Below are 18,199 nucleotides of genomic sequence, written 5' to 3' on the forward strand. Positions count from 1 at the left end.
GGGTAGATCTAGGCAAGGCCTAGGACTTCAGTTAGTGTTAGGGTTATGGTTAGGTCTAGGGATAATGCTAGGGTAGGGGTTGGAATAAGGCTTTGTCTAGTTTTAGGGTTACAGTTAGGTTTATTTTTTTATTTTATCTTTTTCTTGAAATCTATGTGATTTCCCCTTCATTTGAAAGTTCTGCGAGTACATTATTCCTTTTTTTTTTTTTATGTTTTGATGTTGTTACAAACTGATATCTCTTGTTCCCTATTTTCAGTCTTTTAGTTTGTTTTACTTTGAATACTTATATATCTAGGTTGAGTTCTGGATGATATTGTCATATATGTTAGTCTCAGTTTGTTTCCTGCTATTGTTGTTTTTATGTCCTAAGAACTCCCTTTAGTATTTTTTGTATAGTTGGTCTGATTTTTGCAAATTGTTTTCACTTCTGTTTATCTGGAAATATCCTAATTTCACCATCATATTTGATGGACAGCTTTTGGGGGAAATGATGCTTGGTTGGCAGTTTTTTTCTGAAGAGTTTTATATATGTCACCCCATTGTCTTCTTGCCTGCATGGTTTCTGCTGAGAAATCAGAGCTTTGTCCTATTATTATCCTTGGTAAGTAACGCTTTGTTTTTCCTTAACTGTTCTCAGGATTTTTTCTCTGTCTTTGGTTTTGAAAAGTTCGATTATAATATAGCTTGGTTATTTTCTTTGGGGGTGTCTATCCTTTTTGGAGGTCATTTCACTTCTTAAATGACTATCATCTCATCTTTCATGGTGTTAGGAAGGTTTTCTTCCAGCAACTCTGGGGCAGTTTTCTGTGTGGTTTCTTTAGTCTTTGTCTGTTCTTGTAATTCCAGCCACATGTAAGTTACTCCTCTTGATAATGTCACATCAAGACTTATTCAGTATTGCACACTGAAGCTTGAATTTTTTCATCAGTTCTTTCACTTGAGAAATGCTGAGCATTTTCTTCCCTTTTGGTTTTCTAACTCCCAAGTTCTTGCTCCTTTCATTATAATATTTGACTCTATGTTCTTGAGCTGCCCTTGAAATTTTCTGTTCAGCTCTTTAACTTTCTCATTTCTTCTAGTCACCTTAGCTTCTCTACGCTCAAGAACAAATTTCAGAATCTCTTCAGAAATCCACTTTGGTCTTTTCTTTCTTTCCTGTCATTTATTGCCATTTTGCTTTCTTCCTGTATGATGTTCCTGATGTCACTCTATAACTCTTCTGGTCTTCGGTCATTAGTGTCTAATGCATCAAATCTGTTCTTGAGATGATCTCTAAATTCAGGTAAGGTATACTCAAGGTCATATTTTGAATCTGATAGGCTTGTTTTCTTTTTCTTTAGCTTCAGGCTAAACTTGCATATGGGCATTTGATGGTCTGTTCCAGTCGGCCCTAGCCTGGTTTTGGCTGATGGTAATGAGCTTCTCTACTGTCTCTTCCCACAGTTATAGTCAGTTAATTCTGGTATTCCATCTGGTGAGGTCCAGGTATATAGCACTTTTTATATTGTTGGAAAAATGGTATTTGCAATAAATAAGTCATTGGTCTTGAAAAATTCTGTCATGGGATCTCCAACATCATTTCTATCACTAAGGCTGTAGTTTCCAACTACTGATTCTTCCTCTGTTTCCAACTATGATGTTACAATCATCAATGCTTATCAGTGCATCTTGATTACATTTTTTATCAATTTCTGACTGAAGAAGTTGGTAGAATTATTCAATTTTGTCATCACTGGCTTTAGTGGTTGATGTGTAAATTTGAGTAACAAATTACTGGTCTTCCTTGTGGTTATTAAATGCTGTTGAGTCAATTGTTGCTGTTGTTGTTACGTGTTGTCGAGTTGATTCTGATTCATAGTGACCATATGTACAACAGAACAAAACACTCCCTGGTCCTGTGCCATCAGCACAAGCTTTGTTAAGCCTGGGCCCATTTTTGCTGCCATTATACCAGTCCCTCTCATTGCGATCTTCCTCTTTTTCGCTGACCCTCCACTTTACCAAGCGTGACTGTCCTTCTTCAGGGACTGGTCCTTCTGACAATATGTCAGAAGTACGAGAGACGAAATTTCACTATTGTAACTTCTAAGGAACATTCTGAGTATACTTCTTCCAACACATACCTGTGTGTTTTTCTGGCAGTCCATGATGCCTTCAGTATTCTTGGGTCAGGCACACCTTAGTCCTCAAACTGACATCTTTGCTCTTGAACACTTTGAAGAGGTCTTGTGCAGCAGATTTGTCTAATGCACTACTTCGTTAGATTTCTTGACTGCTCTTTCCATGAATGTTGATCGTGAATCCAAGCAAAATGAAGTCTTTTACAACTTCAATCTTTCTTCTGTTTATGATGATGTTACTTATTGGTCCAGTTGTGAGGATTTTTGTTTTCTTTACATTGAGGTGCAACCTATACCAAAGGCTGTGCTCTTTTCCCTTCATCAGTAATTATTTTGAGTTTTCTTCACTTTCAGTAAGCAAGGTTGTATTATCTGTATAGTGCACGTTGTTAATAATGACATGAGTGGAGGAAAAGCTTTCGGGACCTTCATTTGCTGATGGAACACAATTCAAAATGAGGAAAAACAGCTGCAAACATCCACTAATAATCCACATATGGAATGTACAAAGTATGAACTGGAAGTTATCTTGTGCTTTCAGCCAAGATCCATTTGACATCAGCAATGACATCCCTCCTTCCTCTTCCTTTCTGAATCTGACTTAAATTTCTGGCAATTCCCTGTCGGTGTACTGTTGTTGTTGTTATGTGTTGTGGAGTCGGTTCCGACTCATAGCAACCCTGTACAGGGTTTTCGAGGCTGTAAATTTTTATGGGAGCAGAAAGCCTCATCTTTCTCCCGTAGAACAGGTGGTAGTTTCGAACTGCTGATCCTGAGGTTAGCAGCCTGATTTGTAACCATAGAGTACTGTTAAATAGCCACTAAAAATTATCTTCAGAAAAATTTTACTTGCATGTGATATTAATGATACTGTTTGATGATATCTGTATTCCAATGGGTCACCTCTGTTTGAATGGGCACAACTATGAAACTCTTCCAATCAGTTAACCAGGTACTTGTCTTCCAAATTTCTTGGCGTAGATGAGTGAGCGCCTCCAGTACTGCATCAGTTGTTGAAAGATTCCAATTTTTATTTTATCGATTCCTGGAGCCTTGTTTTTCTTCAGTGCCTTCAGTGCAGCTTGGACTTATTCCTTTAGTACCATCAGTTCTTGATCTTGTTACCTCTTTAGATGGTTAAACATTGTCCATTTCTTTTAGGTACAATGACTTTATGTGTACCTTCCATCTTCTTTTGATGTTTTCTGATTTATTCAAAATTTTGCCCATAGAGTCCTTCAGTATTGCAATTTGAGGGCTTGGAGTTTTCATTATAATAGTCGCTTCATTATAGTACTTGACTTAATCTTCTCAAGCTGCCTTCTGACATTTCTGCTCAGTTCTTTGCCTTCCTCACTTCTTCCATTTGCTTTAGTATCTCTATGCTGGAGAGCAAGTTTCAGAGTCTCTTCTGACATCCATTTTGGTCTTTTCTTTCTTTCTAGTTTTTTAATGACCTTTTGCTTTCTTCTGGTATGATATTATTGATGTCATCCCACAACTCTTCTGGTCTTCAGTCATTAGTTTTCTAATGCATTAAGTCTGTCCTTGAGATGGTCTCTAGATTTAGGTGGGATGTATTCAAGGTTATGTTTTGGCTTCCATGGACTTTTTAAGTTCTTTTTCAACTTCAGTCTGAATTTGCATATGAACAATTGATGGTTTCTTCCACAGTTGGCCCCTAACCTTGTTTTGGCCCCTAACCTTGTTTTGGCCCCTAACCTTGTTTTGGCTGATGGTATTGAGTTTTTCCACTATCTCTTCCCACAAATATTGTCAGTTTGGTTTTCCATATTCCATCTGATAAAGTCCATGTGTATAGTCACCTTCTATGTTGTTTAAAAAAGATATTTGCAATGAATAAGTTACTGGTCTTGCATAATTCTATCATGTGATCTCTAGCATCATTTCTGTTACCAAGGCCAACTGATGACTGGCTAACTACTGATCCTTTCTCTTATTTACATCCTTCACATTCCAGTCACCATGATTATCATTGCATCTTGATTTCATGTTTGATCAGTTTCAGACTAAAGAAGTTGTTAGAATTCTTCAATTTCATCCTCACTGGCTTTAGTGGTTGGTGCCTAAATTTGAATAATAGTGGTATGAACTGGTCTTCCTTGTTGGCCTTGTATGTATGTGGACATGCTATCACAGCTTTCTACTTCAGGTAGAGCTTGAAATGTTCTTTTTTGATGATTAGTGTGACCCTATTCCTCTTGAATTTGTCTTTCCTGGCATACTAGGGTATATGATTGTCAAATTCAAACTGGCCAGCACTACTCCATTTCAGCTCACTAATGCCTAGAATATCCATCTTTATGTCTTCTATTTCATTTTTGACAAGTTCCAATTCTCCTAGAGTCATACTTTGTACATTTCATGTTCTGATTATTAATGGATATTTGCAGCTGTTTCTCATTTTGAGTTGTGCCTCATCAGGAAATGAAGCTTTCTTCCGTTCACATCTGATAGTCAACTCTACTTTGAAGAGGCAGCTTTTTGCCAGTCAATTTTGAGTGCCTTCCAATCTGAGGGGTTCAACTTCTGACAATATTCTGCTGCTATTCATAAGGTTTTCAATGGCTAAATGTTAAGAAGTAGTCCACCTCTCCTTCTTCCTGACCTGTTTTAGTGTGGAATCTCAGCTGAAATCTGTCCACCATGGGTGACCCTGCTGGTATTCAGAATACTAGCAGCATAACTTTAGCATCATAACAACACAAAAGCCACCACACAGCACGTACAACAGATTGACTGATGGGTGGTGGTTAAAGCCTTGGACATTTTGCAAAATTGCCTTCCAGAAATATGCCAAGAATTTTTACTCTTAACCAGTTGTATGAATGTAAGTAAAAAAGTATTGCTACAAATGTATATAAAACATTGTTAATCAAAATATGAAGCTATTGTTTCTCTACATATCCTCCATCTAAGTCTGTATATTTCTAAAGGCACTATTTCTATCTTTTTAACACTCTTGTACAGATGTTGCACTGTTTGATTTACACCACTCAGAAATGCAGTTTTGGCATCCTTGAGGGACTAAAATTTAGTTCCTTTTAAATGGCCTTTCAGTTTAGAAAGCAAAAAGAAGCCTGAAAGGAGTAAGATCGGGGCTACAGAGTGAATTGGATAAGGTTTACCAATGAAATTCTTATAAGACAACCATTATTACCTTCAAAATGCATAATCTTGATGGAAAAAATTCCTTGGTGCAACTTTATTGGCCATTTTCTCACCATTGCAGTTTTCAGTTTTCTTAAAATTTCTTTATAATAAGCCCCTATGATCATCTTGGGTACTTTGGAATCTCAAAAACAGTTGTCATACCCTTTTTAGTTGACCTCTTTGCCTTGAATTTAACTAGCCCAGGTTATACCTTGATCTCTGGGTCTTACTGGTAAATCCAAGACTCATCCCCAGATACAATTTGTTCCATGAAATTGTCATTAACTTTGGTCCTGCTTAAAAAACTTAAGGAGAGATCAGGCCATTGATTCATCTTATCTTGATGCACCATTTTTGGCACCCATAGAGTCAAAAGTTTGTTGAGGTCAAGATATCTGCTTAGAATTAAAATTGCTGAACCATGTGAGATCCCAATTTCAGTAGTTACAGCATCAGTGGTAATTTTGTGGTCTTCCACCAGTTTGGGACTTTAATCAATGTCTTCACTTGTCAAGACTGGTGGTCTTCCCTCTCTTGGCTCACGTTTGAGGTCTTCCCAGCCTTCCTTAAAAATACTTGATGCATCTAAACAATTGTGGTTTTATGTGAGCAACGTTCCTATAAACTTGTTGCAAAACTTCAACCATTTGGGAAGATGTTCACTAAAGTTTTGTTAAAAATTTTATATTAGCCCTGATCTCAAAATTGTTTTTACCGTGGCATAGAAATGTTCTTTATTTGAAGGCACCCCAATGACACTAAGACAAGTGTGTTGCTGAGAGAATTGCCTGCAGCCATCCACTGATCACAGAGATATGTTGAAACATGTTTTGTTTGGAATAAATCCATGCACATATATTAACTGAAACCCTAGTAGCAATATTTTTTGACTTACCTAGTATGTGTATCGAATTTTTGTTTTTAATAGACAGGCTAGCTCTGAGAAGCCTTTAATGTGCAAATACCAATGATTAACAAATAATTTCAACTCTGGAATGTAATTGTCTTTGGAAAGAAAATGCCATTGCATTTGAACGAGCCCTGATTGAAATTAATAAAATAAATGAAGGATATACGGACTTCTTTCAACTAATAGGAGTCATTCTGAAGACCCGAATGTCACGAAGGCTACATACATAAATGTTGTTGTTGTTAAATACTGTCAAGTCTCAGAACAAACCTGAATAGGATTTCCGAGGAGCAACTGGTGAGTTTGAACCTCTGAGCTTATGGTTCAAAGCGACCTTTCAGTCCAGTGCTTATCCTATAGCGCTACACCAGGTCTAGTTTAAGTAGTAATTGTCAGACTTTTATGTTTATCAGAATCATGAGGGGAAAAGCTTTTAAAATTTTTAGACTTTAGGATCCTACCCAGAGTATATGTGTGGAAACCACACTGTTGTTGTTGTTATTGTTAAGTGCTGTCGAGTCTGTTCCGACCCTTAGCGACCTTGTATAGGGTTTCCCAGGAGCAACTGGCGAGCTTGAACCTCCGACCTTGCAGTTCAAACGGCTTTGCAGTGTGGTGCATTAACCCACAGCACCATACTAGGACTCCAGAAACCACAGTAAAAAACACTAAATTAGAGTAAACACACTAATGAAATCTTTTTAAACCTGAAAGGGAGGTGTAATATGTAATGTTGTAACTAGCATCAAGCTTGTTTTACAGAACAAAAGCGCAGTATAGCGTACACTATGGAAATATTTAGACTGAGTTTGTTACTTTAGGCCATTGTTAAAATAACAACAGTAATCATAAGAATGATGATTGTTGCTGTTGTGTGGCAGGGGGTTGATTTCCAATTCATAGCAACCCCATGTTATTAGTACTGGTTGCTATTCATTTTAAGTTAAATAAAATCAGTTGTAGTGCAGATATTTGCATTTCTTTCTAACTTAACTTCTCAATCTGTTTCCTCTTACTTGTTTTCATAATAGTTATACTTCAAATGGTTATACTGTTTTAATTATACTCGTCATTGACTTAATTTGTACTTCACCGTATCTTGTTGATAAGTCTGTACCTGAGGATGACCTTTTTGTGGCTATGTAACATCATCCCAGACATCAGTAGCTACCTGATGACCACTTAAAAATTACAGGAAATAGCTTCTGTACGAATCCTGGTGTGGTGCTGCTGGTTAATGCGCTGAACTGTAAGGTGGATCTGAACCACAGGCTTGGAGGTTCAAGCTCACCAGCTGCTCCTCAGAAACCTTTTACAGGCTCACTATGAGTCAGAACCAACTTGAAGGCACTTTAACAACAACAGCTTCTTTAGGTCCTAATTAAAAATACAGCCCTAATCTATTTGGTTTAATTCAGGCATTTATCCCAAAGTTTGCTATTATTTCAGATGCTTAAAAAGGGGAAATTGACTAGATGATTTTTAGGGTTTGCTGTCAATTCATATTTTGTGCTTTGGTTGTTATGTTGTTAAGTGCTGTCTAGTTAGTTCCAACTCCTAGTGACCCCAGGATTTCAAAGGAGTGTCTGGTGGGTTTGAACCACCAACCTTGCAGTTAGCAAGTCCAGTGCTTATCCTGCAGCGTTACACCAGGCCCCCATTCTTGTAGCTAATGGGCCTTAATTTGAAACTACATGTAGGCACTGCCAATGCTTGGAATAGGACATGGCTACTTTAGATACATGATTTCTTGGTTTTCTGAATATGAAGTTTTCATCCATTTCTTTTCTGTTTCCATATAACTGTAGCCTATCAGAATTGCTTAGAGTATATTTTTAATATCTAGGTGGAAGTAGTGAAGCTGACTGAGAAATGTCTTAATAATGCAATCGAGAGCCCAGGAATGAATGCCGTAAGAGTCCCTCCTGACTTCAAGAGTAACATTTTGAAGGCTCAAGTAGAAGCAGTGCATAAGGTAAGCCACTGTAAGAACAGATAATGTTATTGTTGTTGAGTGTTGTTGAGTTGGTTGCAACTCATAGCAACCCTGTACAGGGTTTCTGAGGAGCAGCTGGTGGAATTGAACTGCCAACCTTGTGGTTCAAAGTCCAGTGATGATCCTACAACACCACACCAAGATTCCAAGAACAGGTATAGACATGAATAAAATAAATGTAGGTAAAATAAGGGGACCTAACAAATAGATAGTGTATAGTATAAAAAAATAAAAACAAAGATTTGACTTTCTCAGTTCGAAAGCCAAAGCAACCTAAATTAAGAGGGAGCTGTCATGGGATTAAAAAGTAAAGAGTAAAGAGTCTTTGAAATTATAAAAAGTAAAAAAAAATAAGTTTCTATAAAAATGAATTCATGTCTTTAGTTGTAATATGGAAGGATTCTATACATAAAATATTGAATGAGGTGTGATGGTGGTGGTGATGTGCCGTGGAGTCAGTGCCGACTCACAGTTACCCTGTACAGGGTTTCCGAGGCTGAAATCTTTACGGGAGCAGATAGCCTCATTTTTCTCCCATGGAACAGCTGGTAGTTTTGAACTTCTGACCTTAAAGTTAGCAGCCCAACTCGTAACATCTACGCTACCAGAGTTCCTATTGAATGAGGCAGGGAGCATCAAAATAAGGAGTAAGAAATATGCAGAGTCATTTTCCCAAAAAGAGTTGACTGACATTCTGCCATTTCAGGAGGTAGCATATGATCAAGAACTGGTGGGAATGAAAGAAGAAGTCCAAGTTGCACTGAGGCATTGGCAAAACACAAGAGGCTCCAGGAATTGACCCAATAACAACTGAGGTGTTTCAACAAATAAATGCAATGATGGAAGCACTCATTCCCCTTTGTCAAGAAACTTGGAAGATGGCTCCCTGTCCAACCAACTGGAAGACATCCATATTGGTGTCTATTCCAAAGAGAGGTGGTCTAATAGAATACAGAAATTATCGAACATTATCATTAATGTCACACACAAGTAAAAGTTTGCTGAAGATAATTAAAAATGGTTGCAGCAGTACACGGACAGGGAACTGCCAGAAAGTCAAACCAGATTCAGAAGAGGACATGGAACAAGGATTATCATTGCTGACTTCAGATGGAGCTTGGCTCAGAGCAGAGAATATCAGAAAGATGTCTGCCTGTATTTTATTGCCTATGCAAAGGATTCGACTCTGTGGATCATAACAAATTATGGATAACGTTGGGAATAATGTAAGTTCCAGAGCACTTAATTGTGCTCATGTGGAACCTGTTCATAGACCAAGAGGTGGTTGATGTTGCTTGGTTCCAAATCAGTAAAAGTGTGCTTCAAAGTTGTATCCTTTCATCATATTTATTCACTCTGTATGGTGAGCAAATAATCTGAGAAGCTGGACTATATGAAGAAGAAGGTGGCATCAAGATTGGAAGAAGGGTCATTAATAACCTCAGATGCGCAGATAACACAACCTCAGCCTCTTGGCCTCTACTCTGCTGAAGCATGTTACAAAGCTCTTCTAGTTCTGCTGATAAATGCCCAAAGGGCACCACACTACACTATAAGCCTCAGTCCAAAGGAACTCAGCTCTAGCTCTTTGGGTCAGCAAACCTAGTTTCCCAATTAAATGCCTGGAGGAACTCCAGAAGTTAGCCTCCTGCTCAAAGGCACTCAGTTTTCCTTGCTCCATGGGGCAGGAAGCCCCTGTTCTGTCTTGTACTCTGGCGCTTTGTTTTGCTGCTGCCAATCCTCTTTATTGCAGTCACTTATGTGCTGGATCAAGGGGGTTCAGTGGACATGGTTCTCGAATCTAAAGGACATGCTATACTCCTGACTCTTCTTTCTTGATGGTAGTGAGATTCCCTTCTTCCTGCTTATGAGATGGCTCATTTTATACCCAGCAGGATGGCAAAATTGACTGAGCTCCACATAAAGTTTTACCATCACAATTAATCCTATTAACAAACTCTCACCTCTGAGTTATATAATCTGTCATCTTCCCCCTCCTCTTGCCCATACCTATTAGGAAAAAGTCATTTTGTGGGAGTTACAAAGACTGTCGCCAGAGGAGTCATATTAAATAATTGTATAATCCACTGTAGATTATTAAAGATAGTCTTTATCTTTTTTGCTGACTCTCTGCTTTACTAAGCCTGATGTCCTTTTCCAGGGACTGGTCCCTCTTAATAAAATGTCCAAAGTATGTAAAACAAAGTCTCACCTTCCTCGCTTTCAGTGAGCCATCCGACTATACTTCTTCCAAGACAGATTTGTTCATTCATCTGGTCTGTGATATATTCAGTATTCTTTGCCAATACCATAATTCATCAACTTTTCTTTGGTCTTTATTCACTGTCTGGTTTTCCCATGTCCAGCATTATGAAGCTCTGGAAAAAGTCTTCAAAGTGACATCTTTGCTTTTTAATTCATTAAAGAGATCTTTTGCAGCAAATTTGCCCAATGCAGTATGTCATTTAATTTCCTGGCTGCTGTTTCCATGGATATTGATTGTGGATCAAGTAAAATGAAACCCTTGACAACTTCAATCTTTTCTCCATTATCATTATGTTCCTTATGAGTTTTGTTTTCTTTATGTTGAAGTGTAATCCATATTGAAAGCTGTAGTCTTTAATCTTCATCAATAAATGCTTCAAATCATCTCTCTTAGCAAGCAAGGTTGTATCATCTGCATATATGAGGCTATTAATGACCATCCTCCAATCTTGATGCCACCTTCTTCTTTATAGACTCCTAAAATTATCCTTCAAATACTTCTGAGTATTTGCTCACCATACAGATTGAGTAAGTATGGAGAAAGGATACAACTCTGACGCGCACTTTTCCTGATTTTAAACCATTCAATGTCCCCTTGTTCTATTTAAACGATTGCCTTTTGGTCTAGGTACAGGTTCCTCATAAGTACAATTAAGTGTTCTGGAAGTCCCATTCTTCCCAGTGTTATCTATAGTTGTTAAGATCCACATGGTTGAGTGGCTTAAAACCCATAAACCATAAAAGATGCTTTGCACAAGCAAGCATCTTTCTGGTATTCTCTGCTTTCAGTCAAGATCCATCTGACATCAGCAATGATATGCCTAGGTCTATGCTTCTTCTGAATCTGGCTTGAATTTCTGGCAGCTCCTTGTCAATGTACTGCTGCAACTGTTTTTTAATTATGTTCAGCAGAATTTTATGTGTGTGTCATATTAATGATAATGTCTGATTATTTCCATATTCCACTGGCTCACCTTTTTTTGGGATGGGTACAAATATGGGTCTCCTCCAAATTTCTTGGCATGCATGAGTGAGTGCTTCCAGTGCTGCATCAGTTTGTTGAAATATTTTAGTTGTTGTTGAGTATCTTTCCACCTGAGAGGCCCATCTTCTCGCACTGTGTTCTGACAGTGTCCTGCTGCTGATCACAGAGGTTTTCAGGGGGTAACCATTCAGAAGTGGTCTGCCTCTCCTTCCTAGTCTGCCTTAGTCTGGAAGCTCTACTGAAACCTGTCTACCATGGGTGACCCTGCTGGCATTTAAATTAACAGGTGGTATAGTTTCACAGCAACACACAAGCTACCACCGTATGACAAACTGACAGAAGAGTGGTAGAATGCGAGCCTACTACCCAGCAAATCAAAACAAAGAAATCAGTGATCTGTGCAACATCATGGTGAATCTCAAAAACATCATACTGCTCTAAAGAGGCAAACAAAAAATTTTACTTACAGGAAACTACTAAATATGACTTTTGTTTGCTTCATGGAAGGGTCTTTGATGCGATAGCATAGGAACAGCCTGAGGGAACTTTTATCTGGCGGCGAGGGCGTGCTGTAGGGAACTGTTACATATATTGGTTATACTTGGTTATGCATCTGTGTTTTTCAATATTCATTGAGTCGTTCACATTATACTGTATGTAAATTAATAGCTCCTTAAAGTTGGGGAGAAAACCAGTTTCTCCAGAAAGATTTTTTTAGAAAGTAAAAATTAGCACTGGACTTTGAACCACAAGGTCAGAAGTTGGAGCTTACCAGCGTCTCCAAAGCAGAAAGATGAGGCTTTCTGCTCCTCTAATGATTTACAGCTTCAAAATCTCTATACAGGGTCACTATGAATCGGAACCAACTTAATGGCTCTTACAGCAGCAAAATATTCCTTGCATTTGGGGAAAAAAACAAAACAAAAACAAATATACATCTTAACATCTGTTCTTTTTTTATCACATGAATTTGAAGAGCTCTGGTGTGAATCTTTTTAGCTAATACTGTTTCCGTGTAAATAATTGAAAGTGGTGTAGTAAGAGTTTGTGAATCTCTATGTTGTGAATCATAGGGACATTAAAGCCTGAATTATTAATATGGATATGGATTTAGGATTGCATGAGGTACAGTACTGATATTTCGGTAGATAAGTTGTAATTCCTCTTTCTTGAACTGAAGTAAACAGATAATTTTACTCTTACTGGTAAGATACTTAAATTTGTTACATTAGTGTCCTCAACAAAGATTCATATTTTTAAAATCATTTCATTTTGTTAGGTTACAAGAGAAGACAGCTTGTTAAGTCATAAAAATTCCAGTGTTCAGGATGTTGCTGCAAACAGGTACATTTTTGAGTGGGCTGAATTAAACTAATGTTCTTCTCTTTTCCTAACTTTTTAATTTCTTTTTTCCTCCTCCCCAATTCATCACCAGTCAGTTACAAGTTACTTTCTGTAGCTGCCTAGTACCTAATTTTAGATTATTTTAAGATACTCCTAAGTGGTGGTGTTGTTAAGTGCCGTGGAGTCCACCTTACCAAACATGATATCCTTCTCCAGCAACTGGTCCCTCATGACAATATATACGAAGTATGAGAGATGAAGTTTGGCCATCCTGGCCTCCAAGGATTACTCATCATGAATTCTCTTGGTAATCAAACAGGTTTCTTTGTTGCTTCTTCCTTCCCTTTTCTTCTCGATCTCTTCTTTAATGAAGATTATATGACTGTTTTAGACCCTACTCTATGCCAGTAAGAGGAGGTAAGGTAAGGTGAAGCATCAGAGAAAAAGAGGAAGACCCCCAGCAAGATGGATTGGCAAAGTGGCAGCACCAATAGGTTTAAGCGTGAGGGTGGCCCAGGATTGAGCCGTGTTTTGTTCTGTTGCACATAGGGTCACTATGAATCTGTACTGACTCGATGACACCTAACAACAACAACAACAACAACAACTGTGCCAGTTTGTTTAGTTCACCACTGCATAGTGAGTGTTTGGTGCTAAGTTGGTGCTCCCGTCAAGATTTACAGCCTCGGAAACCCTGTACAGAGTTGCTGTTAGTCGGAACTGACTCCACGGCACGTAACCACCACAACCACCAACTCTGTAATAAGTTTTGAAATTGGAAATGAGCTGTTTTCTTACTGTGTTATTTTTCAGGATTGTTTTGGCTATTACAGGGCCACTTAAATTTTTATATGAATTTGAGGATGGGCTTTTCTGTTTCTAAAGAAAAGGCTACTGGATTATGTTGAATCTGTAGTTTGCTTTGGGGAATATTGCTCTTTTCAATGATCTGTGTTGACAGAGAAAGGTCTTATATGTAAAGAAAGATAATTTAAGCTTTCTATCACCATTGAATATGATGTTTTCTGTAGGTTATTCATATGTGGCCTTCATTGTGTTGAGGAATTTTCCTTTAGTTCTTAGTTTTTTTGAGTGTTTTTATTATGAAAGAATATTGGATTTTGTGATAGCTTTTTCTGCATTAGCTGAAATGATTTGTCTGTTATTGGTTTTTTTCCTTTATTCAATTGTAGTGTTTCATACAGATTGATTTTTGTATGCTGAACCACTCTTGTGTTCCTAAGATAAATCTTACTTTAGCATTATATATAATTCTTTTAATAACGCTGTTAAATTCAGTTTGCTACTATTTGGTGAGGATGCTTGCATTGTTATTCATAGGAGATACTGGTGTGATTTTTGTTTTGTTTTTTTCTTGTAATGTCTTTGACTTTGGTATGAGTGCAGTGCTGGCTACATAGCATGAGTTAGGAGGTCTTCTCTCCTCATAATTTTTTGGAAGAGTCTGAAAAGAATTGGCGTTAATTTTGTCCCAAATGTTTGTCAGTGAAGCCATCTGGTCCTGGACTTTTCTTTGTTGGGAGGTTTTTGACTACTGATTCTGTCTCTTTACTTGTTTTTGTTTTTTGATTGTGAATATCTGTAGTAGTCTATTCATTTAATGACTTATACCAACTTTTTTTTTTTTTGCAGCCTATCCTTCTTGACATGTGTAGTCATTTTACTCTATCTCTTTAGCATGTGTTCAGCTATTGTTTTGACAGACATTTCCTTGAACACCTTAAAAAAGAAAAACAAAACAAATTAAACAACAAAGAAAAAACATCTCTCTCAGTCTTTGCAGATTGGCTGCATGCTGGGGCACTCCTTCAATTCTTAACCTTACTTAGTGATTAGTCTGAGGTAAAATTTAGGATTCCCTCAGGTCTTTACTGAGTATGCATCTTGCCCTTGGCATATGTGTGATTTTCTAAAAATTTCTGTCTGCACAGGTGCTTTTGAATGCCCTAATTCCCTCCAAAACTTTGTCTCCCTGCCCTTAGGCAACCTTTTATATGTCTCAGTTGTACTTTTTGCCCCTGGTGCTGCAAGTTCATCATTTGCCTTACAGTATTTGGGGCAGCGTGTGCTGCTTTTGTGCCCTCAGTGAGTTCCAAGACAGGTAAAACAAATAAGCACCTTACTTTAGCCTTGTAAGTAGCCATCCAAAGAAAAGAGAAGCACAGTAATTTGTGAATAAGGTCTGCTCTGCTCCTCCAGAACCAGGACCAGGTTTCCATACTGGGAATGAATATGGACTACTATCTTTGAGCCAGTCACCAAACTGGGGAGGTTGTGGGACACATACAAGTGAAAAGCCGCAAAGCTTTCTACTTTGTGCTGTAAACCTCTTATTGTTTCTTAGCGTTCTACAAACTTGGTTCTGACCGTTGCTCATTGTTTTTTGATGTTTCTGTAGAGGTGGAACTTCTTGCTCTGCCATTTTGCTGATGTCATTCTCTGTCTTGTATGAAAAGATGTAAGGACATCTTTTCTATCATTTCTCTGAATTTAATGCTTTTGTGGGAAACTGCAACATTTAATCTGTCCATAATCTTGAAATCCTCTTCTACTTTGTATTTTTCAGTTTTTCTGTCTTAAATATTTATTCCTTTGTTAAAGATAAAATTTTTTTCTGCCATTTTAGTGCTATTTCAGGAGGAAAGCAAGACAGTCCATCATGTTTCCCCATCTGTGTATGAGTCTGACCTGGACATCCACCACTCTGTGATGTGGCAGATGGGGACGGAAATATTTCCTTCAGTACAATAATGTCCGTTGTCACACTGCTGACTCTGTGCTTTTTCCATATATGTTTTTACCCCTAAACCCATTGCAGTTATCTAGTACTTTTATAACAGAATACCTCGTGGCTGCCTTTAACAAACAGACTGTATTTTCTCACAGTTGAGAAGACTAGAAGTCTAAATTCAGGGTGCTTAGCCCTAGGGGAAGACTTTCAATCTCTGTTGGCTCTCGGGAAAGGGCTTTGCCTCTTCTCAGCTTCTGTTTCTTGGTTCTTTAGCAATCTCATGTGGCATGGCATCTGTCTTCCCCCTTGCTTGCTTGCTTGCTGAATCTGGTCTTTTATATTTCATTAACATAACAAAGAAACCCATTCCCAAATGGGAATCTAACCACTGGTATTGGGGTTTAGGATTTGCAACACATATTTTGGGGAGAGACAGTTCAATCCATATCTTTCCTTTGAAAATGCTCCCTCTGCCTGTATGTTGTTGTTATGTGCCATGGAGTCGGTTCCAACTCATAGCAACCCTGTACAGGGTTTCCGAGGCTGTAAGTCTTTACGGGAGCAGAAAGCCTCATCTTTCTCCCATGTAACAGCTGTTAGTTTCGAACTGTTGACCATGAGGTTAGCAGCCCAATTTGTAACCACTATACTACCAGAGCTCCTGCCTGTATAGCACCTCCATTATGTGACTTTTTTTCTTCTCAGTGCTCCATTCAATGAGAATAAAACGTCCCTCCCCAAAGATCCTCTTGTTTTGCTGCCTACCACGCCTACAGAAAATGGTTCTGTTCTAAAGGTAAGTATGCTTTTATTTCTTAAGTCTTCGCCAGAGACAATACTGAGTTGAATCTTGTAATGTAACCAGAGGCATCTAGTTATTTTTGATTGACACATGGACTTGTGCTGTGCAAAATGCATTGGGGCTCAGTGCTTTAGCTTGACGCCTATTGCCACATACCTCACAAGAATATTTCAGGACTTCTGCTAGCTATGCTTCTACTCATTATTATTATTTTGTTTTAAAATAAACATTGTTACATGAAAAATAGGTACTTCTTAGATACATGAATGGTGACATTATTGAGTTGCATGTTCTAATTTGTTGTAGAATTTAAGCTCTGTAGAATATTTGATCCATTTCATTATGGCTGTATTCCTAGTGCCTCAAGCAGTCCATGACATGTAACAAGCACTAAGAAAATATTTGTTCATTGAAAGAAGCAATTTAGGATAACGAGGACTTATAATTGATTCTGTTGCAACATAACCAAGCTCATCCCCATTTCTGCCTTCCCTTAAACACTTAGCACACCTGTCCTTGTTCAGAAAGCATAGAAGCTCAGTTCATTGCCTACTGAATGTTTCAGTTTTATGTGTTAAATAAAAAATTATCTTTGCAAATGACCATTTACCATTTTGTTATCTAATGTACATTTTTATAGACATTTGCCAAATATTTCATAAAAAGAAAGAAAGAAAAAGGAAATCATTTAAATTCCCACCACCCAATGATGAGACCATATTTTGCCACAAAGAATGCATATGATATATAATTTTTTGTAAAACTCATAACTCCTCACATGCTAGTTTCCTATGCACACTGTGCACATTGTATATGTGTACATGTTAGTTACATGGGCATATAACATGTCAAACATACAGTACATAGCTCATATTAAAGCATATCATCTTTGAACTTTAATTCAACATAAAATACTATTTTGAATCAGGAGTTCCCATTCTGCCAGTTAAAATGTTAAAAAGATATATTAATATCTTTATTTTTAAAAATCATAAACTAGCACCTACAATGTTCTTAAAACATAGGAGGACATCTTGTTTCAACATGCCTTCTTACGCATGTAACATGTCAGTTGGTTGTACTGTGGTGGCTGGCCTGTTGCTGTCATGCTGACAGCTATGCCACTTAATCACCAGCACGGTACCCATGGTGAGCAAGTTTCAGCAGAACTTCTAGATTAAAACAGACTAGGATGAAAAACAGAGAGGCGAACTACTTCTGACTGAAAACCACATGAATAACAATGGCATACTGTCAAATACCAACAGAATATTGAAACATTATGAATAGCACCAGAATATTGTCAGATACAGTGCCAGAGGAGAACTCCTCAGGTTGGAAGGCATTCAAAATATGAGGTTGGTGGTTCAAATTCACCAGCCTCTCCTCGGAAACCCTATACAGGATCGCTATGAGTCAGAACTGACTCAAAGGCACTTAACAACAACAAACCATATACAGCCTCCTGATGGGGTGCTGTAGGATAGACTCTGGACTGCAAACCACAAGTTTGGCAGTTCAAACCCACCAGCCACTCCGGGCAAACCCTATACAGGATCGCTAGAGTTGGAACTGACTCAAAGGCACTTAACAACAATAAGGAAGACCAGTTAATACTAGTATTATTCAAATGTATGCATCCATGACAAAAGCTAGTGATGATGAAATTGAAGAATTCTGCCATTCCTGGTGTGGCACTGTAGGATAAGCCCTCAGGCACAAGGTTGAATTGAACCACAAGGTTGGGGGTCCAAACTCCCGAGCTACTCCTTGGAAACCATATGCAGGGTAGCTATGAGTCAGAACCTACTTGACAGCAACAAAAGCAACAACTCCTTCAGTCTGAAA

The 18,199-nt window shown here is 38.0% G+C and overlaps 1 protein-coding gene across 1 annotated transcript in view; it reads left to right on the plus strand.

Moving 5' to 3' along the window:
• Nucleotides 1–18,199, plus strand: part of EPB41L5 (erythrocyte membrane protein band 4.1 like 5) — a 169,130-nt gene that overhangs the window by 135,421 nt on the left and 15,510 nt on the right. The window contains exons 18-20 of the mRNA XM_006868729.1: nt 8,054–8,182; nt 12,733–12,797; nt 16,255–16,345. Of these exons, the coding sequence (XP_006868791.1) occupies nt 8,054–8,182; nt 12,733–12,797; nt 16,255–16,345 (285 nt within the window). The remainder of the gene's footprint in view (nt 1–8,053; nt 8,183–12,732; nt 12,798–16,254; nt 16,346–18,199) is intronic.

Source organism: Chrysochloris asiatica, unplaced genomic scaffold (assembly GCF_000296735.1).
Source record: "Chrysochloris asiatica unplaced genomic scaffold, ChrAsi1.0 scaffold00123, whole genome shotgun sequence".
NCBI lineage: Eukaryota > Metazoa > Chordata > Mammalia > Afrosoricida > Chrysochloridae > Chrysochloris > Chrysochloris asiatica.